Genomic DNA, 25398 nt, shown 5'->3' with positions numbered 1-25398 from the left:
GTGTGGGCCCTTAGATCTCTGGGTGATTCTGGGGTTGGGCCCAGGGACGGGGCCCACGTGTGGAGTGACCACAGGCACAGGGACAGTGAGGGCCCAACGGTGACATCAGCCACAGAACCCAAGGCCAGGGGAGTCCAGAACACCACCCGAGGCAGCTCCACACATGGCTGCCGGCCCTGACCCAGCCTGGGTCCCTGTAGCCACACTGGCAGGTGGCCGTGCTGTGGAACCTACGTGTGGTTTAGGTTACCACACGTGCCCTGCCATCCACAAGGCCCTGCTGTGGCAACGTGCAGGTGCGGGTAGACTTCCCTTTGCACAGGTAGCGCTGACCAGCAACACAGACGGGTGTTACGGCAGGTGCGTGTTGGAACATGGGCTCTGACACACGCACACCTCCCCTGGGGGGCCGGGGTGAGCCCGAGAAAGCCCCCTAGCAGTGCTGTCACCAAATCCTCCTCCCACGCAGGGCCCCCTCGGAGCACGCGGAGCCAAGAAGGTGGCCTCCCTCTGAGGGGCTCCCTGGGAGGAGGCGGGCGGTGCGGCGTGGCATGCGAGGCGGTGCCTGTGTGCCCCAGCGGGCCACACGAAGCAGGCGCCCTGCTTGCTCTCCGAACACGCCTCATCCTCTTCCCCTTGCTGTCTGGGCTCACCCCAGTTTTAGAAGGCAGGCTGGACGAGAGAGAGACTCCTGTTGTTAGTGAAGCGGTCTCTGTAAAGGCTCCGAGGAGAAGCCCCACGGGCTCAGCATGGCACCTGCATTGACCACGTGGGTGAGGACTCAGGGGGCTGCCTGCAGCCAAGCTGCTCAAGGATCATCACGTGAGAAGACAGAGACGCAGGAGCGCGTCACCTGTAGCTGGCCGCCAGGGTCCCGATGAGGGTGGCATCTCCTCAGGGGGGTGCGGAGGGCCCCCCCCACCCCGTGCCTACGCCTCACTCCTCTCCCACCCCGCTGCTCATCCCTGTTCACACCCGGCACCGGCCATCCCCCTGAAGCCACAACTCTGTTTCTCTGAGGGAAGAGGCAGGGCCAGGACTTCCTGCCCGGCTGGTTCCGGGAGCAAAGCAGCAAAGGATCTGTAAGGCCTCAGTTCTAGGGCAGAAAAGGCCAAGTGACACGTGAGCTGGGAAGGCCATGTCGCCCAAGCAGCCACCTTCCTGTGCGAGCATGCGCCGCTGCCCCTCAAGGACTCATGGCCGACACCCGCCCTGCTGCCATGGCTTCGGATCAGAGTCAGCATCCTTAGGATAATCCCAGGGTTCAGAGGACAGGGCAGGGAGGGCTGAGCATGTGGAGAATGGCTCGTAAGGCCACTCTGTCCACTGAGTCCTGGGCAGGGACAGGCCCCGGGCACCAGATACGGGCATCCTGCTGCAGCAGACCCTCTGAGCGTTCCTGGCCCACCTGCTCTTCCAGGGCCGACCCTGAAGTCCCCTTGGCTCCTTTCCTGTCTAGTCTCTCAGGAGTGAGACATCGCATGCCTTTTATGGCCAGGATGCCCAGCTGTGGGAAGAGAGGGGAGCGGTCCCAGGCCGGTCAGGGTGTGAGGCTGAGGGTTTGGGCATACTCACATCGTTGGGAATAGTGAGCTCGTGAGTGCTGGCCGGGGGGCTGGCGTCCAGACCTGGGCACACCAAGGGGACAAGGTTAGGCTGGCAGCAGGCTGCTCCCATTCCCCCGGCCCCGCCCACACGGCCCACATGGGTGGGGCACGTATGCCCCGGGGGCCCAGGCTCTGTGAGCTCTCAGTCTCAAACTGCAACCAATGTCTGGAGTCCCAGCTTCTCTCAAAACAAGGACAAAGAGCCTCGGCAGAGTGACATTTCATGTTTTGGGCACATGGTATTTCACTCCTGTGCCACACCGTGTGATAGCTTGAGATGCCCTTCACAGACTCTGGGGGATCCCATGCTGAGCGGCCGAGAGTGCTCTTGGGCTCTTGGCCCCCTGCGCACTCCCAGTCAGGCTGCATGCCAGCTGCCCCTCCTGCCCTCTGCCCCAGAGCCAAGGGCCCCACACCGCCAGCTCCGCGGCCCAGCCCCACAGGCAGCTCTCCCACCCAGACGGCCCCGCCGATTCAACGGTCAACCAGTAAACCGCCCAGCGGAGACCGTGCGCTTCTGTGCCGAATGTGCAGACACAGGCCTAACTGGTCACCAGGCCCCCAGTTTTTATCTTTACAATTTCAGCTCGGGCCTGAGACAGCTTCTCACAGGACGAGATCTACTCTTGCTCCCGAAACAGGGACAACAGAACGTGCGGTGGGCTGCGACAGGGCCAGCAGGCTCACCTGCCCTCAGCACCTCCGTCTCCTCATCCCAAGGCATCCCAAGCACTGAGTCCATCCACAGCAGACATCCCCATCCTCCCGGCAGGCCCCACGCGTACCTGGAACCTCCACCCACAGAACAACCATGGTAGCCCGGCTCCTACCGTCAGAATATCCCGGAGCCTGAGCCCTCTCTTCTCTCCCGCCTGGTTCCTGCCTCTCCCCTGCCCCTCGGTCTACTGTCCACAGGCCCAGAGAGGCCTAAGGAAATGCAAGTCAGAGGCCTTCAAGACTGTGTCAAACCCACCAGTGGGCTCCTGCTTCCGCCGGCACCCACCCTTCCTCCCTGTGCTCCTGCCATTGGCCTCCCCACCCACCCCATCCCCTCCCCTCCCCTCTTCCTGCTTCTTCCTCCATGGCACTTGTGTCCCCAACACCAGACGCGCTGCGGTCATCAGTCCCTGCCACGAGAGACCCCACCAGGGCCTGCCATGCTGGGGGGGGGGGGTCCGTTGGCAAGTGCTGAATTAACTAATTCATCCCGAATTGTCATTTGCTTTCGCAGAGCTAAATCTAGAGTTTCTGTTCTTTATCTTCATTTCATAGAGGTATTTTCAATACAGTTACCTGGTTGTTCAACCATCTATACACATTCCACAAAATAAAGACACGCAAAATGTCATCTAAGACATTGCCTCCGTCCTGTGTGCGTCCCAGACGGGAACTCCTAAACAGCCTGCTCTGGGACGGACGTAAAGCCGACAGTCCTATCCATTCACCTTGGCAGATTCTGATGCAGGGGAGGAAAGTACTTTTCAAGAGGGTACTGAAAAAAACTGCTGGTTTGGAGACCACCAGTTTGCAGCCGGCGTTCCTGTATCTGAGGACCACGTGCCCCGGTGGGGAGTCTCCCTCGCGAGATGCTGACGCCGCCCGCGCTGGGACAGGAGTCCAGCTTCGCCACGCGAGCCCGACCTGCTTTGCGAGCATCGGTGACGTGCCCCAGTCACCATGCGTTCTACCCCGCCAGCTGCTACGGTGGGACACGTGTGTGTGTGTGCATGCTCTCCCCACAGGTCCCACGGGGCCTTGGGGTGGGAGGTCATCACAGGGACGCCTGAAAGATGCCATGTGCACACATGTCCCACATCCTTGAGGCCCGCACGTGGTACCGGGAAAGCCAGGGCAGGGTCGGTGGGCGGCTGGCGGGGTGGGGGCTGTGTGTCCCGGGTAAGCCACGCCCTTGGGTCCCCAGCTATCTCTGGAATACCACTGCTGGGTAATTGTATGACATCACGTATGAAACTGCGGAGGGCTTACAGCCATTTGTGTGTTACCACCTAGATACTTTAAAAGGGTTGATACCCATTTCCATAATCAAATACATCCTATGTGTTTTTCTCTAATTTTCATTCATTAAGTTCTGCATTCACTGCATTAAAAGCTGCACTGAGACAGGACCCATCTGGGGTGCACGGAACCTCAGAGCCGGTCTGAGCCCAGGGCACACAGCTAGATTCTGGGGCCCAGAACACAGCGATGGGGTGAGAGGCAGCACCCACTGGAAGTGCTGCCCTCCTGCGTTCCCCTTCAGCTGGACACTTGCCCTTCTCCTCTGACCCCGAGTGGGACAGGAGAGCAGGCGGTGCCTCCCTCACCAGACCCGGCTCCGCCCTGCCATAAGCTCTCAAGTGGCATCACTCCCCAAACACCCAGCGTGATGGGATCTGCAGACCCGTGCCTGCCCTGCAACAGCCTAGGGGCAGATTAATGCAACCAGATGGGTGCAGACAAACTGGCCCAGGGAACTCTGCTCCTTGACCTTGTGCTGAATCTCCTACAAGACACATTTCCACAAAGCACACGTCACCATGAATTCTTCACCGCAGGCCCCCATACACCGTGCGGCCGACAACACAGATGACAGCTTGCCGCCTCTGGGCCTTCAGTGACGGGCAGCTCTGCTCCGAGCCTGCGACCTGCCACCACCTCCCAGCAGCGACCGGGGCTGACCCACAGGCCGGCCACATGGGCTTTGTCCCCTGACAGCACTGAGGCGCTCGCAGTCCCCAGGGCAGACGCGATCTGGCCTCCTTGCCCCTCCTCCCGCCAGGTCAAGTGACCCGGAACCCGAGCAGGGGCGGGTGCACGGCCTTCTGGGCCTGCCCTCTCTCCATTTAGTGTGCTTCTGTTTTACCTGACGACTGGCCCATCAGATTTTGAGCTTCTTCGGAGGAGTGTAAAGGCAGCTTTTCTCCTGGAGAGCAAAGAAGAAACAGATTTAATGTTTTGCCCTCAAGGAGATAAGCAAGGTCACTTCAACTAGGGAAGCTCAAAATCTGACTGGCGCATGCACGGCGGACCAGCGTGTCCAGTGTGTGGTCACCTGCACGGCTGCCGAGGCGATGCCCTGCCCTTATCAGGGAGGAACGCGTGCCCGGCTGGCCAGATGCAGCCGAGAGAAGGCCCACCCCCACCCTTGTGCCAAGTGGGGTACCGATAGTGACTGTGCCCTGGGCTGGGGGCTGGCTCATCTCAGTTCCCCCTGGGGCAGGGCCGGGTGCCGTCCTGGGCAGGTGTCACTCCTGGGCTGTGCACTGGCCTCCTATAGGAGGGCATCCCCATCTGCTTGTCTGAGCTCTTGCTCTTGGAGAGAACAGGCTTCAGGGCTGGCCAGATGGATGTGTTCAGCAGGAGGGGGCGGGGGCAGATGTCTCTTGGCAAGAAGGCCATCGTGAAGTGACTAGCCTACTGCAGGAGACACGCAGACCTCCCTGCCCAGCCCCCTGCTACGTGCACACTGTGGCGTGTCTACACGGCATCCTTGGCATTCACAACTACAACTGTACCTGCTCTGCTCGCCGCCCTGAATAATGACAGTTCAGAAAGAGAGTCCCCAGGTGAGAAGAGAGGAGGTCAGAAAGGGCAGCTGGGTACGTACCGGGGAAAGCGGGGTTGGTCTGTCCGAGGGGAGGAAAGGGGGTTTGCTGCATGGCCAGCTGGTGGAGCTTGGTCAACTGCTGGGGTAGGAGGGACACGAGAGCTAAGAAGATTATTGTCATCGAGCACAAGTCACACCAAATTAAAAAGGCAGTAACAGAACGTTGTACAAATAGAGATAGAGGGGGCCATGCGGACACATGGCAGACGCAGCAGAACGCAAGGACTTGGCCTGGGAAACCAATGGGCCACTGGGAGGGAGCACCCAGTTCCTTTCCTCTCTTTGGCTCCCTGGCAGCTCACACAGGCCTGGTGGGCAGCAATCCCCAGACCGTACGCAGGCGAGAGAGGCCTGCAGAGGCCACTGGGCCCCTGGGCTCTGTGGGGAGGGTCTGAGAGCCACAGAACAGGACCCACTGGGCCCCTAGGGCCTTTGAGGTCATGCTGTCCTTACAGAATGCACACACCTTGTGAACAATGCCAACTTCTGCAAGCCTAGCCCCGCCCCAGCCCTGGCTAGGCCAGGACCTTGCCCCAGGGCCAGCCTTGCTCCCCAGCAGGGCCTCCCCAAGCTGGCCTCCAGGGACCCCCAGGATCACAGAATGTAGTGCCGGAAGGTTCTGTGGGGGCGGGAGAGCACCTCCAAGGGGCTGCGAGGGCTGTTAGAGTCTCACCTCTCCAACTGGCCGCTCTCTGTCCCCTTGTCCTCCACCTACAGTGCTTTCTCCAGTTGTCTTTATCTGGGTCTCATTTCTTTTTTCTTTCTTTTCTTTTCTTTTTTTTTTTTTTTAACTAGGCTCCACGCCCAGCCCAAGCCTGATGCGGGGAGTGAACTCACAACCCTGAGATCGTGACCCGAGCTGATATCAAGAGTCAGACACTCAACCGACTGAGCCACCAAGGGCACCCTATCTGGGCCTCATATCTTAAGTAAAAGCCCAAAATAGCAGAAGGTACAGGTAAATGTGGTGAGTCCTGGCCACATTTTGGGAACCGAAGGCTAAGCGCTGGACACTAGGAGGGATGCCATCAGGCCTACCTCACCTGCAGGGCCTGCACCGCACACTCTGGGAAACGCACTCAGCTCCTCACCTGCTCCTGACAGCAGGCCCACGCCAAACGTGTCCCCGTGCTGCTCCAGGGCCAGCCCTGGACTCCTGTCTGGAGGTGAGGACAGGGCCCCCCTGGAGCTTCCAGGGGTCAGCGGGCGGGGCACTCAGGGAGGAGCTGGTCTCCCCATTGCAACGCAAGGATGTCAGGGAGGCGGTGGTTGTGCCCGAGGCACAGACACCCCCAGCACCCGAAGCATTCATAGATGCACCTCAAAGCAAGAGAGGAGTGGGTCACTGTGGGCCTTCAGCTACTCAGCCCCATACAAAGACAAACGCCAACCCCCTTCCCAGTGTGAGGAGGGTCATGGCTGCCCCGCCTGCCATGCCGTGGGTGCAGCTGTGGGCACAGGGGCGAGCGGCGTGTTGGCCATGCAGTCCAGCCTCTTGTCGCTCCCACAGTGGAGGTGTGTGGATCCCAGCTGCAGCTGGGAGCCACGCCATGACCAGCCTGTGGTCTCCTGGTCATCCCTTCAAGGTGGAGCCTTCGCCGTGTGAGCCCCTGGGATGTGAGGTGGGCTGCCGCAGCTGCAATGACTGCACCTGGTCTTTCCTGGCCCTCTCCTGTGACACTGCCATCACAGAGTGTCTGCTTTTCTCCCTCTGATCCTGGAGAGGGTGAGTGCCTCTAAACGCAGGCTTCCCCGTCTTCTGGGGCACTCCCTGACCTGTGGCGCATGGGCTGGGCCTGCCCAGGGAGCACTGGCCGCACGGACTCCATGAGGCCACTCGGGGTATGACTGTCTTGCCCAGGGGTCCTGAGAAGCACAGGCTAGGGGGTGTGGTGACCTGGGGTCAGATTCAGTACTGCGAGTCCCTGATGAGGTGGTGCGTGTCAAGGTTGCACCTGGGGCTAGGAGCTGACCCTGCACGTGTCAGGTCTGCCCCATGACCTAACATCACTGAGCACAGTGTGACCCGAGCAGCCACTCGTCGAAATCCCCCGAGGAAGCTGTCAGAAAAGCACACCCAGGAAATACTGGCACAGGGACACCCATTAAAGTCCCAGGGACAAGAGGTGATATGGGACCTGCACCCGCTGTGGCTCAGGCAAGATGACCCTGCAGGGAAGGGACTACAGGGGTCAGAGACCCTGCTGCATGGCTTGGGCAGCCCAGAAAAGGCTCCTCTTTCAGGGACAAGTAAGAAAGATGGCAAGTACCCAACGGCATCCTGGGGCATGAGGGATGAGGAGAGGGTGATGCTGTCTGTGGCTGAGGTGCTGCCTGGGGGCCGGACCACACAGACCAGGTCCCAGGAACCTGGGTCCAGCTTGATGGGACCAGGAGCCGCAGGGGCCGCAGGTGCTGTGCATAGCAAGCGCGAGTCCCAGCGGTCACCTGGCAGGGGTGTGCTCTGAACCCACCCTCAGGCTAAGGTTACAAGGCAGTAACTACGAGCTCCTAGGACGGAGGAGGAGACCCCACTTCTGGAGACAGCACATGGGAAGTTGAAGCACAAAGGCTGTGCGAGTCGGGCTCAGGGCTGCCGGGCGGTGGGGGGCTGGGGAGGCAGTGCGCTCTGACCGTCACTCGGGTTTCCATGAGACGCAGTGCTCACACAGGGACGGTGGCCTGGTGCATGACCAGCCCCTGAGGGCTCCAGCCCTTTGTCCAGGGGATGGGCCAGCAGGGAGCCTTGGGGGTGGCCCTGGTGCTGTGAGGTCTGCTGGCCCGGCTGCTCTGTGCTCCTGTCCTGCCACGTGTCCCGTCAGGTGCTTGGGCTCCTCCCGAGGGCAGGGTCCTCTCCTGTCTGTCCTGAGTCCCCAGGAACGCACAGCCGTGTGTTGCTCAGGACCGCAGGGGACAGCAGGGAAGAGCGGGGCCCTGACGGCGGGACTGGCCTGGGTCAGCTCCAGCACTGACCAGCTTATTGGAGGAGGGCTTGTCTGGTCTCCGCAGGCCTCCGTCCTGAGCTGTAGGGTAGGGGAATCAGGCGAGCAAGCAGCCGGCCACGAAGTCCACCTCCGTTGGGGAGCATCACCATCGTGAACAACCTAGGGCTTCCCTACCCACCTGTCCGCAGATCCGTTACCTCGGATGCTCCTCTGGTCTCTCTCTGTCGCCTCCCTGGCGGGTAAGCAGATGGGGTGCGTCCGGCGGGTCGGCTCCAGAGCCCAGGGCCACACATGCTACAGGCGCAGGCAGATGAAGCCTCCCCGAGGCTGGTGCACGTGGGCCGGAGAGTCGCTGCCCACAGGGAGCTTCAGCAGTCCTGGCCCTGAGCTCTCCTACTGCCAGGCATTGGCTGCTTTGTGTGAAGAAACGGCCAGCCTGGTGCTGAGTCTCCCTCATGCACGCACCATGAAGGGAAAGTGATGTCTTGGGGAGACTGGCTGGGCACACGGTGGTGCCTGGATAACACCAGTCCAGGGAGCAGGTGGGCAGAGAGGCGGATGGAGGTGGATGTCAGCTGGCCTCCCTCTCGTCTTGGTTCTGTCCTTAATTAGTCCAGCATTTCATCTCCTTGGGATGCAATTTCTACATTTTTAAGGAAGGAGCAGAAAAAGTGCTAAGGGGATTCCTACTTTTTGAGATATTTTTGCCATTAAAAAATCAGACTCCCAGTACTCACAAGTGCCTCCAAATCACTGGGAGGGAGGGAGGCAGGGAGGAAGGAAAGGGAAGGCAGAGGGGGAGGGAGGGGCAGGTGTCGTGAGATGGACAGCTCTCTGTCCCTTACCTTTTCCACTGAATGTTGGATTGGAATAGAAAAACAGACCAATCCTAAATGCAGACAAAGGCTAAAACTCACTGAGTTCTCACCAAATGGGCGCACTGTGCACCTGCCACTCACTGTCAAGAACAGACCACCATGAGTCTCAGGATGTGTTCATGTTTCCTCTCCTGTGAAACGTTTGTGTCTTTGCCCGTTTTTCTATTGGACTGACGTTCGCTCACTCACAAAACATCCTTTTATATTTCAGATATTAATCCTATTTTAGTTGTATGTGCTGGGAAGATCTTTTCCCCACTCTCCTTTGGTGTCTTTACAGAAAGATAATTTTTTAATTTTAATGTAGTCAAATTCTTTTATATTTTCTTCATGGTTTGTGCTCACATTTTGTTTATGAAACCCTCCCCTGACTTGAGAAGAGAGAGATCTTCTCTATTTTCTTCTAAAATTGCTGTTTTCCCCTCTTGTGTTGAAGTTCTTGACACGTAAGAAGTGTTTGGTTCATTGCTCCCACGTGATGACCATGGCCACCTGTCCTTGCCCCCACCATCTGTACCTGCAGCTCCCTGGCTGGCGTGGGTAGACCCCGGGCTTTCTGGGTGGCACGGTGGCCCAGGTCACTCCTGGCGCCCAGACCCTGTGTGTCCAGCAGTATGGCTCTACAGCCAGTCCCCGCATCTGCTCGGACAGCTCTCCCAACCGTATGTGCTTTTCATGGATACCTTGATGATTCTTGGCCTTTGCTCTTCCCTATGAAGTTTAAACAGCATGTGAAGTCCCTGTCAGGACTTTGATTGGAATCGAACTGCATTTGTACCTGGATTTGGGAGGAATTGACATTTTAAAGATATTTCATGTTCCTATCCATGAAATTGGTATGTCCCCCCCCCTTTTTTTTCCTTTTTGGTCTTCTTTAACTTTCAATAAAGACAAGTTCTTTATTTAAAGTCAACTTTTAGTTACTGATTTCAACTTAATTGCTTTGTGGTGAGAGAGTGTAGCCTGGATGATATTTCTGATAGATGGTGAGTTTTCTTTCTGATGTGACGTGTGGCCCAGTGCCGTGGGCGTTTCTGGGACTCACTCGCATGTGGTGTAGAATTGTGTTCACTCTCCATCAGTCACAGCAGAGTCATCTGCAGGCTCCCTACATGCCTGTCAAATTTTAACAAACTTTTATGGTTTGTTAGGTTTTTTTACATGTATTTGAAGATATGTTTCCAGTGCATACAAGTTTTGAATTTATATTTCTGGTGAACTGAGACTTAATCAATATATAAATGACTATAAATATAGAATTTGCCTTAAAGTCTTGTTCCCATCCCACTGATATTAATGTTGGTATATAAGGTTTCTTGCAGTTAGTCTTTTCCCAGGATAGCGTTTTCTATCCTTTCAATATTTCTGGGTCTTTCTTCTTTACGTGTGTCTCTTGGGGAAAAAAATGTTAGATTTTTTCCCTGTTTTGTTTGCTGTCTATTTGTTTAGGGTTTTTTTTTTCCTGTTTTTTTCTTTTTTAAAGTCTGACAGTCTTATTTTTTAACTGGAACCTTACTTTTACTTTGATCATAATTACACATATAGGGACTAATTTCTGCCATTTTGTTTTGCACCTGTAATTGTCCTGACTTTCTAAGGCTTCTTTCGTGTTTTTCACTCTTTTTCTTCTTTTGTAAGGATTAGATTCCCCTACCCCTCTCCCCTCTGCACCTCTTTTCTGTCATCAGTCACTTTGTCAATTTAATACGTACATTTAAAGTCTAAACTCCGTATCTTTGCCTCTTCTGGGACGACACAGGGACCGACAAGAAGTTCGAATTCCCGTTGGTCCACCTGAAGCATACATCTGCTATTTTTGTCCATTGTTCTGTTCTGTTAATTCCACAAATTACACAGCCTTGATGTTGACTTTACAATTTTTGCTTTCATTTACCTACATGTTTACATTTATATCAATATTTCCTTGGCCTGTTCTTATGTGAATGAAACAAGCCCCTCTTTTCTGCATCTCTAGTCTTTCCTCCGCAATCACTGTCCTCCCGAAGGGCGAAGGGCATCCATTACGAGCCTGCTGGTCACGGCTGTTTGTCTGAAAATGCTTGGATTTAGGTCCTTGGAAGATCCTCTCTTAAGATAGAAGACTGGGTTGACAATTACTTTCTTTATCATGCCATCACGTTCTAACTTCCAGGGCAGCGGGTGAGACATCCCCTCACCTTCTCTCTTGCTCCTTTGTAACATCCCTTTTCTTTCCACTTTGGAGATTTACTTTTGGTCTTGATGTTACGCAGTTTTACTTTGATATGTATAAACTGGATTTCTTTTTATTTATCTTGTTTGGGATTTGTTGGGATTCCTGAATGTGAGGATTGGCTTCTTTTATTAGTTGAAACATGCTTATCTCCTAGAATCTTCCCTCATTCCTCATTCCATGTGATGACCTCTTCTTAGGGCTTTGATGGGATGAAATCGCAGATTCTGCCTCTGAGGAGGGGCAGGCTGGGAGGAGGAAGCCAGGTCTCCGACGGCTCAGCAGGAGAGGGGGCTAACTGAGTTCACCTGGGCTGGGGGCAGGGAGACAGGGCAGATCTAAGGCAAGCTGGCCTCCTGCTTTTCCCACCCCAGGAGGTCGGTGTCCGGTGTGTGGGTACCTCCCCACCACTCCCAGCTGCAGGGTTCTGGAGGAAAGAGCGGGGCAGAGGTGATGCCCAGCAGCCGGGTGGCCTGCGAATGCTGGCTACTCTCCCCACTGTTTCCACTGAGAGGTGCCAAGAGCAGGCTCTGCGCCATCCCCACAGGGTTCTAGAAGAGGTGACTTGCGGTCATCAGGGGAGTTCCTGCACCCACAGTGACATGTGAGTGGACAGCTAGGAAACACCTTCCACGCAGGACCTAATGTGCATCTTCCCACTGATGTCTTTTACTTCTGTTACGACTCCCGTGTTACCGTCTCACTACTTACACGCTTTCTGTAACTCTGGTTACTGGGCGCTGCCGCTGGAGGCCAGCGGCTCTTTAGCTCTGGCCGTGAGCTTCTGAAGCGACCACCTCCTTGTGTGGTGGCTGTCCTGACCGCTACCCCGCAGTCAGCCCCAGGTGCAGGCGAAGAGGCAGATGCGGCAAACCATTTGTTGTCACCTCTAACACACGGCTCAGTTTCTGCTTGCTTTCAGTGCCCCTTAAACGAGGGCATGCTACGTGAGGGAGTGACTAGGATACTCTGAAGACCAGCAAAGAAGAATGACACATGGGGGTCCGCCTGAAGCTGACTCATCCCTCCCGTGTGATCACATGGAGTAAGTGAAGAGACACAGGTACTGCGTGGGCAGGAGGACGGGGAGGTTCCCACGTCTGAGTCCCTGCTGCCTCCCCTGCCATGTCTGAAGCCACGAGGACCTGGGCAGGCTGCGTGGAGGTCAGAGGCAGCTGCCCAAGGGCTCCGGCTGTCAGGCCAGGGCTCGGGCCATCCTCCCCACACCCAGCGTCCTGGTGCCTCTCTCGGGCACGTCCAGGATTCAGGCAAAACAAGGGAGTGGCAGGCGTGACCCTGCACTGGCGACTCTCCAGGAAGGGTGAACCAGAACGCGCTCATCAATGCCAGGCACAGAAAAAACACGTACAGTTTAGTTCTAGATAAAGTAACACTCAGCTCAAGAAACATGTTTTCTCGCAGTCTGAGATTCGAATCACGGGCTGCTGGAAGACCCTGTGCTGTGTGTCAGCCCCCGTGGCTCAAGTATTTAAACTGCATTCAGTTATATCATAAAATAAAGTAGTTTTTCCTACCATTATTTTATCTGGGTTCTAAGAAACAAAGCCTTTAAAATCCCCACTGAATACTAAGCTCAGATAAAAGTTGCCTTCCTGGCCATCGCTGCCGGTGCCACCAGACAGTTGTTTTATTTTTTTGGATGGAGTATCGACATGATTGTGCAGTCTTCAACGTCATGAGCCTGCCAGCCATGCACTTCTCAGAGTTCCCAGTCCTGAGCCCCAGCAGCTGCCCGGCCCCTGGAGCCGCTCTACACAGCGGAGGGTCCCGCACAGAGAGCTGTTTCCTGAGAACAGCCGAGTATCTCAAGTCTCTACCAAACGTAACGAGGCAATTATGCAACAGTTAGTTATAAGTCAGTTTAACCAATCTGTGAAAAAAACCCGCAAAACGACCCACTTTTAAGAGGTTCTGAGAAAATCACATGGAAAGACACAACAACCAATTAATACAAAAATCAATCAGCCAGAATGACGTTCCCCAGCTTCCAACAGGTGCGCGTGCTCACAACCCTGGGAACTTCAGGCCAGAAACGCTTCTCTGTCAGCTCAGAGGCTACAGGAAGCCTCAGGTCTTTGTCAGTGGGTCTGTGGCTCCTGCCTCAACCTCAGAGCTGTTCTCTGGGGTCAAGTGCCCTTTACTAAGGGCCAGACCCCTGTGTTCCTGAGTTCCTGAGCTTTATAAGAGTCAACGAGCCGGGTTTTCTGATCTGCTCTCGCACGCATACCTGCACTTCTAGCAGCACAAGACCATCTGGCCCCACGTTAAACGAACACTGTGCCATCCCAGGAATTAGGCCTGTGACCCACTTGGCTTCCGTTCTGATTTCCCATCACTCCCACTCAGAGCCGTGTGTGAGGAGCCCTGGAGCCTACCATCGCAGTGTCCGACCCACCCCCTCGTGCGCTCACACTCTGCACGGCATTCCTACGCTGGGGACAGGCCACCCCTTCTCCCAGCCTCTAACATCTGCATCCCCTCAGTCACAGTTGGTGGTCAGCAGACATGATGAGGGACAGGGCATCACCCATCTGGAGCTACAGGGCCTGTCCCTGCCTCCTGTGGGGGGTCTTACAGACCGACTTCCACTGCTCCCTCATTTTCTTGGGCAATGCTGTCAACTTCCTTATGGCCTAAGACTTAACATGTTTTAAAGCTGCCGATGGTTCTTTCAAGAAGGCTGAGTGGGTTCACACCTTCACCACCTTCCCCACTGCTGGGATCTCTAAGAAGCTCACAGAAGAATGAAGAGCATCCCTGGTAACATGGAATGGGATGTGGGGGTCACCAGCAGAGGCCAGGCTTTGACACGTGTCTCACGGGGGAGATCGAGGTGGCTGTGGGCTCTGGTGGGCAGGCAGGGGACGGGAGTGAACAGGTGGACAGAACTGCTGTCGCCCCACCAACCAGCTGAATGCAGACAGCTGTGCCCCTGTCCGGCTTCTGTCCAACCAGGAGGTAGGGACCTCACGGCATGTTCTGGGCAGGAGGAGAAGGACAGCTTCATGTGTGGGGGTGGCCACGGGCAGATAGGGCAACAGGTGACCGAGCGCTAAGGCCGTCACCACCTAAACCCAGGAGCCACTGGAAACGGCCTCAGGGCTGTGCCTGGTGGGGACAGCCTCCTGCTCAGCACGCTCTGCCCTTGAGGAGTTCTTCAAAAGGACACCTTGCCAGTGTGTCTCCTCTGCTCTGAGAGGTCCCTGCGACGCTAGTGAACTGAATCCCCGCGTCCCCCACACTCGTATTTAGCCTCGCTTCATTTTGAAAAGCCCTTGCCTGCTCTGCCTGTACGTCTCACTGCCCACGTCCGCGCCCGCCCAGTTCAAATGTGCGGGGGTTTGCAGAAGACGCGAGCGCCCATCAGCCTGGCGGCACCTCCCAGATCCGAGTCTCAGACCACAGAGAACACAGGCAGGAAACGCTTTCTCGGGAGAGGCTGCGAAGCTCGGCAAGTTTCACACGGCTTAGAGAGCACCGAGGCTGATCCCCAGCTTGGCCTCCTTGCCCTGGCCTGCCCCCCCCCCCTTGCTCTTCCCTTTCCGCATGACCAGCTCCCGCAGGCCTCCTGGCCTCTTGCCCAGCGCACGTCGAGATCCCAGTGGAGAGACACCCTTGGATCACGGCTGCTGCCCTGTAGCTGCTGCACACTGCGCCTCAGTCCCTGGGCCCCCATATGTGCATCCTGGGGTGTCCCCATCCTCAACTCTGATCCCATATTCAGACCGTGTGTGCTCAGGGATGGCTGAGCAGGCCCCCACGGCAGAGCGCGGGGCGTCAAGGCTAGAATGAAAACCAAGGCCCCTTCTGTTGGCTTTTGTCCTTGGGGGTGGGGGAGCGTGGGGGTGTTGTGTGGCTCCGGAAAGTGTAGCTTTACCGGACGTTCAAACACCCTCTCCAGCATCTCTTAGAGCACCTGTCTGATAGCGCGTCGCCTGACTTCTCAGGTGGGCGTAGGGCACCCTGCGATCCCTGCCCGCTGGGGCGGGTGCCACGGGCAAAGCAGCCTTGTGGCCACTGCCCAAGGCCCTGTGTGTGGAGGAAAGCCCCAGAGTACAGCAACAATGAAAACAATTTGACATCAGGCCAAGTCCTCCACACGAGTAGAATTAGTACTAAGAGGTTAAAGGTTATTCAAGGTCATATGGATACGACACAGGTCAGGAACATTGAGAGAACGGTATTAATATTATTGTGTAATATTAATATTAGTAGCAAGTAACAGCAGCATGCAGGCGGGTAACAGTAATGAGAAGAGAGGCCAGGGAGGCAGAGTGGAGACTCACATCTGGGTGGGGGATGGCGTACTGTCCCTGGATCGTGTAGGCCTAGAAAGAGAGAGACACTGTCAGCTCATGAAGTGGCCAGCCACACTTGTGCCCCCTGGCAGCCCTCCCCTGGGGACAAGGGCTTTCTCAGGGCTGGGACTTCCCACGAACAGGCCCGAGGCCCCGTGGTCAGACCCTCCTCCTAGAGCGCATCCCTGCTTTGGTAGCTTAGGGCACCGGGAGGTGCAGACTGGGGGCGTCCTGGTGCCAGGCCTCACTGGAGCCCACAGGTGGCTGGAGCTACAACCAGACGCATGAGCGGGGGAGGGGGGCGTACACCCCCCTCGCTGGACAGCTGCAGGCGCAGACACTGGCCAGTCAGCGGGGAGGGCAAGGAAGCTCCCCACTCCCTCGGGATTCTTTAAAGAAAACCCCTGCAAAGGATCACACCCTGTTATAGGGTCAGTAATTATTAACCTTTTGAAATTTTCATCAGCTTCCAGAGTCAACACTTTTTACAAAGTATTTATCCTAAGAAAACCAAACCAAAGAACCTTTAAAGGTGACTCAAAACCAATTTTGTGAAAGCAGATGAAGTAAGAAATGCGCCCAAATCAGTCACAAGAGGGATCGATTAGTCTTGTAGCCTCAGAGGGCCAGGCAGCTATTCTCACAGGGGGGCTGCATGGTCACTGTACCGCTCCCGGGGGCCAGCGTGGGTCCCTGAGACTTTACCTTCAAGACAGTGACTCAGACCAGCCACAGCGCGAGTGTGGGCCCGGTGCCTCCCCTACCCACACCCCCTCCTGCCTTGACAGTCCACCACCTACGGTGCTCCCAGAAACTCATGGCCAAAAACAAACGAACCACCATGTGTCAAAGGAGAGTAAAGACAAAGACTTGTCAGGCCTCACGTTCTCTGACATGCGATGTGCCAGACCAGCCCTGGGCAGCCGCATTTGAGGCCCCGGGCATGGGTGGCACAGGTGCAGAGGGACATTGCTTCCGGCACCTGGCCATGTGGGTTCCCATGCCACATCCTGAGTAGACACGTGATGCCCACCTGTGTCTGCACGTGTGCACCCGAGAGGGAAACCCCAGGTCAGTCCGAGTGTCACTTCCGTGGACTCCACACTGAGAAGTGGTGTCCAAGGTTCTGCCAAACCAAAGCTTTTGAATCTGCCGAGTTTTTGTCAAAAACAATCCAACCTGGGAGTTAAAGGTCAGCTAGGCACTGGACAGGGACCACTGGAGGCGAGGCCCCAGTCTGGGTCACGGTTCGCCAATGGCGTTGCATGGAGAAGTAAAGGGATCTTATCAGATGCAGCAGGTGTCCGAGTGGACCCCCCCCACCCCCCGTACTTCTGTACACAGAACTTCGAGGCCTGGTCTTTAGATTTTGTGGAGTTGCCACCAGGCACGTGCTCCACTGGGTCACCACATGTAACAGCCCCCGGGACACAGGCTGCCCCACAGAGCCAGGCAGGTCTGAGTGAACGGCACACACTTCTCCATCCCAGACGCTTCTGACTTATCTTTTACTCACTTAGGTCATTCTTAGTTCTACCTGAAGTGTGTGACCGGTTTGCCGGGTTCTCCAGATAGCGGTGATAGCTAGACAGACAAAGGTTCCGTCTAGAAGAAACCTTTGCCATCTGTGACCTGCCTGAAATGCAGGGCTGGTGCTCCCTGGAGGGTCCCACAGCGAGGTCAGTCAGGGAGAGGGGCGCAGGCTCTCAGCTCTAGGTTCTGTGGCAGGTGGGGCCTGGGTTCCGAGGGGCCCCCTTGCTGCACTAACTCTCCCTCACACCCCATTTCTCAGCGTGTGCTGCGGCTCCTCTGCCCCCACCCAACCAGGAAGGGCCACTGGTGAGACCAGACAGGGCCACAGGTGAGGTGCCTACAGCGAGAGAGGATGACGCAGATGGCCGGGGCTGCGCTGGGCTGGGCCTGTGTGTAACGTGCCTCCCTTCTGAATAAAGACCTGTGCTCTACCACACGGTGGCACTGTGGGTTTGTCTATGTGTCAAGGGAAAGGACGCCGTGCTCTCAACAAGGCCCCGTGTCTGGGTGTCCCCAACGGCCTCTGGCCTCGCCTTCTGACCTGTACAACGGGGGCACACCCACATTTTGGAGCTGCAATAGGAGCATACAGGGACATGAAGGGTCCAGACAAAGGGCAGCGCTGCCGGGAGACTGCAGGGGTGAGGAGGGCTGGGAGCAGCGGCACGCCTAAGCCGGGCACCGTGGACAGCGGCCTGCCCTGAACCACACAGGCCCTGCAGGAGTCCCTCCCTGTGGGAGGCCGCCCACATGCTGCTCTTAGAAATGCAGGCCCCTGGCCCTCATCTAACGTGTGAAGTCAACCTGGAGGATCTGATAAGATTCCTTTAACATGTGGATAAACTTTAGTTTGCCGCTTTGTTAATGATAAAATCATGACCATTCTCGCCTGACCTGGGTCACCTCTGGGAATTCTCTGTCTTCACTCTCCCTCGAACAAAGACACAAGTCACCGCCAACTGGACGCAAAGCTCCTCCAGGAACCACCTGCCAGGTGTCTCCCAGGGCCCCCCACCTATGCTGGTATGACCCCGAGGTGTGTGGCCCAGGTGCCCGATGGCAGGAGGTGGGCCCTTGTGGGGAAGTGGGTACAGCCCCTCTCCTGGGCTCCCTCCAGGCCTTACTAATGAACTGCTGGCCTCAGACACAAATTTCTCTGCAACCACCGGCCTCCCCAGGCTCCTTGTCGGTAAGTGAGAAAGGTCAGGGGATCCGGCCACAGCAGCAGGTGTGCAAAGCAGGTGTTCTGGTCTGGCTGGTGCAGGGCCCAGCGGAGCGCTAGGGCCATCACTGTGACCAGGAAGGCTCTTGCCTGGCTGGCCACCTCTGCCTTCCCTTGCTCCCAGAAACTCCTCTGTGGAAGGCCAGGAATGTGCATTTCAGGGGAAACGGGACCGTTGTTGCAGCTCCAAGGGCTTCAACCTAGAGCCACAGGGTCACCTGTAGTGCTCCTGGCCCTGCTACTCCACTTCTTAGAGACACTCAGGAGCTAGATTTGGGCGAACATTGCCTAGGCGGAACTGGAGTCCTTCTGTGCCAGGCCAGGGAGAAGATGCTTCCGGGGCCCGGCATCTGTGGACGCCTCCCGTGGCCCTGTCTGTGTGCCCGACCCTGGCCGGCCTGGCCTCTGCCTCGTGGCAGCTGCACCGGCCCTGTGCCTGGGAGTGGGCTGGGAGAGCTTTGCGTCCAGCGTGGGTGGGGTGGGAGACGTGCACGTGACAGGGGAGAAAACCTGAGTGCACTAACGGGCAGCGGCGGGGGCTGCAGTAAGAGGCTGAGGTTGGCAGTGGAGGCCGCGAGCGGGTCGGCTCTTACCTGACCACCTGCAAAAATGACAGGGGTGGAGGCGGGCTTTGGGCGGTAGGGGATGGTGGCACCTTTCGGTGGGGACTAGGAAAAGGGACAGGAGAGGGAGAGAGAGCATTAGAGCCGCTTTGCAGCGCCAGGACCTGATGACGGGGGGCCTCCTTCCCAAGCCCGCCCCCGCTGCGCCACCCACCCCGCCCTGTCCCCCAGGCTGCAGCAGCCCCGGAGGGTGGGGACCCTCCACAGGGCCACCTCTCTCCTCTGTGTAGCCACTGCCATAGATATGCCCCCATGTGGTGCCACCACCCCCGCACGATGCGGGGAGGGAGGGCTCCATGGCAGTGTGCACTCTCAGTTCCCGACAAGCAAGGACGGAGACCGAGACCCTGCCTGCGCTGGTGGCTGCAGGCTGCGCAGATGGACAGGTGGCTGCCTGCGGACTAGGTGCTGTCGCCCCGCACTTGGGTCAGCCTGGCTGCTGTCCTCCAAGAAAATCTCCCTCCCTCTGTCCCATGTTTGGGGTAAAGCCGGGCTTTATGGGTGGCTCAGCCATGGGGGCTAATGCCCAGCGCCCCAAAGGCTTCATGGGGCCAGGCTTGTGATGGTCAGTAGGCATCATCACAGCACAGCTAGAAACATCCCATTTCACTATGAACAAAAAGAAGCAACTTTTTAAAAAAGCTTAGAGTCCAAATTCAGTATTTTATCGTCGTGATGAGCTTTGCTATAATTTTCTTTGCTTATTCTATGTCCAAAAGTATAGGATTTTTATCTTGGGGTGAATGATATTCTCAAGTACCAGAAGTCTGCCAGATTCTGATAGAGTCAGCCTAACTCCTTGGTCAGAGGCTATCCGGGTCCTCCCTTGTCCGGCCAGGTGGCAGTTTTCCCTGGGAGCAGAGGCCACAGGGCTGGGCCTCGGTCAGCAACACCACCAGCCAGAGGCAGAGAGTGGGGGCCAGGACGGCCTGTCCCTGCTGGGAGTTCTCAAGACCACGGCCCACTCAGGCCCAGCCCACGCCCTGGACTATGGGGTGTGACGTCATAGTGCCCCCACCTGAGAGACACATAGCAATGTGGGGCGGGCTCAGCACACTGGGTGGCGGCTTCAACTCTGCAGTCCAAGCCATGCTGTGCGATCACGGGCACACCGTGTGACCTCGACTACACGATATGACCTTGAACACATAGTTTGACCTTGACATCCTGCCTGACTTTGGGTGTGCTGTGTGACCTTGGCCAAGCTGTATGACCTTGGGAATGCTGTGCAGACTTGCGGTAAAGCAGGAAGGGCTGCTGAGGGGCCTGCGAGCTGACCCAGGTCTGGGGTGATGCTGGGCTCCCAGGGTGAGCCGGTCTTCAGTTTCTGCTATTTGTGACCAAATGCCTCCAGAATCCTCTCTGGGCAGACAGGGGTGGCTGTGGCCTCAGAGGAGACTCGGTTCACAGTGGCAGAACCATGACCAAACCAAGCTCGAGGGTGTGACGTTCTCACTGCACCAGCAGAGAGCTCAGTCCAGCTGTGCCCCGTCCCTGAGCCGGGCACCTCACCCCATAGTGCCCTCTGGCCCCACTAGCCACAGCACCTGCCGTCCCAGTACCACGAGCTTGTGATTCTGGCGCTTGCTGATGTCCTCTGACAGGAGACGCCCTGTGAGCACAGCGCTCCTGGTTCCCCCTGGGGCACAGTGGGCACTGCCGGGCAGGCACTCCACGGGGCCCCATGGACATGCGTGCACCCGAGGGCAGCCCTCCCAGGGGCCATTTCAGGGTGTGGGGCCACCCCAGAGCTAAGTCTGAAAGTCCTTTAATCTTTGCTCTATTCGTGCAGCTATCCTTCACTTAGAAACGGGCCCAAACGTTTCCAGGTGCAGTGGCTGCTCCTCCTGTGGTGAGACAGCAGCTCCCCAGCCTCTGAGAGCTCCACGGCCCCAGTGAGAGGGAGGCGTCGCCTCGGCCCTGCGTCTGCCCTTCACATGTGCCACGTGCGCTTGCTTCACCGTCGAGTCTCGCGTGAGCCTCCATCTGGCGGGAACACAGCTAGTGGGGTCCACCTGTTTCTGCAGGCCACGTCTGACCACAAATGTGGTGCAGGCAATGCCACTTGGGAGGAGTCCTAGGAGACTGAGAGTTTTGTTCTAACCCTTGTGCATGGATGTGGGAGGCTATGTCCCTCCTGGCTCTGAGGGGGCCGCTGCCGCTCAAGACGCGTGCGCTTTCTCGCCGCTGCAGGCACCCGCCAGTGCAAGGGAGCGCACGGCCTGCTCACTGCGTGCCCACATGGCACCTCCGGGGTCCCATCAGGAGGGGCCGGAAGGGAACACAGTGTCACCGTGACCAGTGGCTGGGGACCATCAGGACACCAATATTTAGAAAAATATTTTTGACCTCACAAAATAGTATACTTTGGGAAAATAAAACTACGCAATTTTTTTTTAAAGAGCTGGGCAGGAGTTTGAACACCAAACAAAGGACAAAAGAGGGGTGAGCCCACAGATACCGGCCGAGGCACAGTGCCTCCCTCACGGGGAGCCCAGGACCCCAGCATTGCTATTGGAGCCTTTTGTCGGAGGCCGAAGTCCTTCACTGTAGCTTGAAGACCAGCGACTGTGAGAGCTTTAGTGAATCTTGCTGTATTTGGGGTATTAGTTGAAATTTAAATCTCAGGGTTTTTTCCCAAAAAAATTTTGAGAGGCTTTTGTCTTGCTCAGCTGTATCTTCGCTTCTCCTTTGGTTTTAACCATTTTGTTTATTCCTCTCTGTCTTTACAGTTTGGGCATTCTCGTGTGCTTTTCCTCCTTTGTGCCTTGATGGGGCTCTGATGCCGGCAGGCGTGGTGAGGACAGGCCTCCTGCCTCCACTTCCTCCATGGGCCCAGGGCAGCAGGATCCAGCCCACAGCAGGCAGCGTGTCCAGCGCAGACTTGCACCGTGGGTAAGGCCCGACCCTTTACTGGATGCCTCTCCCACTGCAGACTAATGATTTCTCATCCAATTGCCTCCTGACACATCCCTTTCCCTGGCCCCCCAGACGAGATGATGGACATGCCCGAGGGGGCAGGCACCAGCAGCTGCCCCTCCCACGGCACCCGCAGGGCTTTCACTCAGGTCGCCTTGGGCCTGGGTGCAGTCTCGGGTCACGCTCCTGAAGCCTGTCCCCCATACAGCCTTGACGGTGTGAATTCTCAGGGCCCCAGCCATGTGCCACAGCCAACATGAAGAAGCCATGGCTGGTGTGGCATGAGGGGTAGGCTGGCGGTGAGCCCTGGATGCCCAGACTGTACCTCCAGCATGACCACACAGATCTGCTTGACGCACTGGATGATGGCGTCGGGGGTCCCCGAGATGGTCACTGCCCGCTCTGTGGAGTTGGGCAGCATGTCCCCGGCCACCTGGACCTGGGCACCTGTGGACTGCAGAAACAAGACATTGGAAGGGGAATGGCAGGGGAGGGGGCTGCTGGTGGTGGTGGCGGTGGCCTGGGTGCTCGGGAGGGCATCATGTCAAGGGTGCAGTGCACGGACACCAACCCCAACGGCACCATGCCCGCCTGGCACCTCAGCCCTCTGCTTGTTCCCTGGGGGCCCATGGCAGGGCTGGTCTGCCTCAGCCCGCCGCTGCCCAGCACGGCCTGGCACAGAGACAATGACGCTGGACAAGAGGCGTCTTAACCTGCAAGTGGCATTTGCAGAGATGGAGACAGAAATGGAGTCACTTTTTTCCAGTACATGGAACTTTATCTCCCCTGTGGAGTTGTAGGTCATAAAGAAAGATGGATTCTAGAGGGGACTAAACTCCGTGGCTGTCTTTCCTTGATGGAATCATGACAGAGAAGCCGCCCTCCTTCTGGGAGAGGGAAGGATTCAGGCTTTCTTTGAGTAAAGGAACATGAACATAAAGTCTGCACCTTGCCCAGCCCTGCTGAGTCGGCTCAGGCCTGGTGGTCCCTGGAGGCACCTGCCTGGGGGCAAAGACCACAGCTTCCACAGCCTAGAGCCACATGACTGGGTGGCAGGTGCTGTCTCCCCTACCCTGTTATAGGAAGGCCCTGCCTGTGCCTGGTTGGGGTGCAGCTGCCCGGCACCTCTGCATGACACTATGAGGGGGTCTGTGCACATTCCAGGGGCTCCCACAGCCCACCCTTTGCTTTTTGGATGGTTCTCCCCTACCGTAAGGTCTACGCTGCCAGGGTCTGCAGCACTGGGGCTCCCCAGACGCAGCTTGAGCTTCCCAGGGGTGGGCCTTACCCACCCAGTGGTGGGGCACCAGCAGCCAGAGAAGGTTCTGTTACCTCCCTGATCTCCTTGATCTTGGAGCCGCCTTTGCCGATAAGGGACCCACACTGGCTGGCAGGGACCACCAGCCTCAGCGTCACCGGAGGCTTGCTGGTGGCAGGGCTGTTGCTCATAGAGTTAATGATATCCTGGGGAGGGAGAAAGACACATGTGTGGGCCTGTCGTGTACACACCAGTGACTGCAAATGCCAGGCTCAGTGAGAAAGCATCTGAATGTGCTCCAAAGACTGGCGGGCCAGGGTCCCTGCCTCCAGAGGCCCACAGTCAGTGGGGGTGGGGGGGAGGACAAGTGTGGGAACTCGAATGCTCCCAGGCGGAGGTGCTTGTGAACACAGCGTGGCAAATGGCTGAGTGTCCAGAGGAAGGACACAGTGGACAGGCTGGCGGATTATAGAAGCTTGAAGGCCAGTCAAGCTCATGAAGAATATGAGAGGACAGCTGGATGGATGGAAGGGGACCCCGACATGTCAAGCACGTGCAGACATGCAGGTCCATGGACGGAGGGGGGTGCAGGTGCAGACGACACCTGGACTCAGGCCCTGACCTCTGTCTTTAAGGCCTGGCGGGGCATGGAGGGGTGTGCTGGGGGAGGGCATAGTCTCAGAGTGGCACATTTTTGACAGAAAAACTTATTCCCCAGCTTGATCACCCTCTGAAAAAAAAACACTGAATACATCTCTAAATAACTTTGGCAACTTGAACGATATTGGAAACGCAGGAGAACCTTGATCTAAGTCGCTGATAGAGCACACAGACGTACCAGAGACACGTGCCTGCGTGTTTCTACGGGCCAGCACCACCGTGCCCAGGTCCGGCCCGTAGCCAAGCTCACATGCCGGGGCAGGAACCGTGGGGGGCGGCTGGGGCTCATGCTCGGAGCTGGCTCCCCGAATATGCGAGTACAGCAGCTGGCCATGACCAGGTGGCTGGCGGCCGGGGAGCCCCTGGGCAGCAGGGAGGTGACAGGGGAGAAGAGAAGTCCTCGCAGCCAAGTAGGGCAGCCCTGGTGGGCCAGGCTTGCCCACGTCCAGACACAGAGGATGTGGGGCTGGAGGACCAGCAGAGACTATGCCCTCCCCCAGCACACAGGGTCTCTGGGAGCGCATCTTACCTCCTCAAACTTGTAGGCGATCATGGCAAAGGCCTTGAAGATGGCATCTGTAGGGCCTGTGATGGTCACGATTCTTTCCGGGCAGTTCCCCTCAGAGATGTTGATCCTTGCGCCACTCTGGAAGGAGGTGAGCACACCCGGGCCAGGGTTAGAGCCTCGGGCAGTACCAGGCTGGGTTCTCCAGGTCCTGACAGCCACGGGCAAGCCTCCACACTAAGCAGTGAGGCCCCCTCCAGTGCTGTCCTTCAGAGTGCGGACAGCTGCCACACTGCACCCTCGCAGTCCCCCGAAACAGACGCCCAGACACAGGGGTGTGCAGGTCAGAGGGAAGGGGCCTGCTGCTGCTGGGAGGTGGCTGCGGCAAGGGCTCCCACAGAGCAGGACTCCTGGCCTCCCGCCTGCCCACAAACGGACGCCATTGAGGGCCGGCCAACTCACCTCTTCACGCATCTTCTTCACAGTTTCTCCTTTCTGGAACAAAGATTGAGACAACAGGCTGAGGCATCACTCCGGGCTTCTGCCGCAGGCATGCAGAGGTTTTGGTGTGGCAGCATGCGGGGTTGGGAGCACTGCCTCGTGTGCCAGGTGCCCCAGGCCAGCGAGCGGCAGCGCTCAAGGTGGGGGGGGATGAGAGCCTGACACGCCGCAGCTCCCTGAGCCACCCCCCCCAGGCTGGTGAGGGGCCCTGCAGAGGGGGCAGCCAGGGTGCTGGCCTGCTCGGCTCCTGCTCTGCGCTGGCTCTCACATCCCTCATCTTTGTCACGGGCAAAGCAGGGCCGGGTCGGGCCGGGGGGGGGGGCACACCCCAAGGCCCTTGTGGGAAGACCTGGACTTGGACCACAGAGGTGCCCCCTGGACACCAGGGGGCCTGGAGAAGGTGGGACGCCAGCCACAGGTAGGTGGCGCCCTGTCCCGGCTTCTGCCACAGGCTTTCAACTCCCAGATCCACGCTCTGTCCCCAAGGCACGCTTCTCTTACTTTGGAAGGGAGATACTAGCAACTCACCACCACTGGCCAGAGGGGAGACTGCTCTGGAGAATGCCAGTGAATCATGCTCACTGGAGCCTCACACCCGGGAAGGACAGG

At 57.4% G+C, this 25398-nt stretch overlaps 1 protein-coding gene across 10 annotated transcripts in view; it reads right to left on the bottom strand.

Annotated features, from left to right (window-relative positions):
• The window catches only part of PCBP3 (poly(rC) binding protein 3), a 269593-nt gene that overhangs the window by 3958 nt on the left and 240237 nt on the right, over positions 1–25398 (bottom strand). For 3 of the 10 annotated variants that reach the window (XM_045776978.2, XM_045776979.2, XM_087861855.1), the window contains 9 exons: positions 24751–24783; positions 24313–24429; positions 23198–23329; positions 22191–22319; positions 18848–18991; positions 15557–15598; positions 5215–5293; positions 4471–4530; positions 1576–1628 (listed from right to left, as the gene is read on the bottom strand). In XM_045776978.2, coding sequence (XP_045632934.1) covers positions 1576–1628; positions 4471–4530; positions 5215–5293; positions 15557–15598; positions 18848–18991; positions 22191–22319; positions 23198–23329; positions 24313–24429; positions 24751–24783 — 789 coding nt within the window. The remainder of the gene's footprint in view (positions 1–1575; positions 1629–4470; positions 4531–5214; positions 5294–15556; positions 15599–18847; positions 18992–22190; positions 22320–23197; positions 23330–24312; positions 24430–24750; positions 24784–25398) is intronic. The other 7 variants (XM_045776981.2, XM_045776984.2, XM_045776986.2 and 4 more) reach the window with 7 other exon arrangements.

This window comes from Ursus americanus, chromosome 4 (assembly GCF_024610735.1).
Source record: "Ursus americanus isolate L20-20 chromosome 4, mUrsAme1.1.p, whole genome shotgun sequence".
Lineage (NCBI taxonomy): Eukaryota > Metazoa > Chordata > Mammalia > Carnivora > Ursidae > Ursus > Ursus americanus.
Note: the sequence above shows the minus strand (reverse complement) of the source record. Positions and strands in the feature narration are given on the sequence as shown.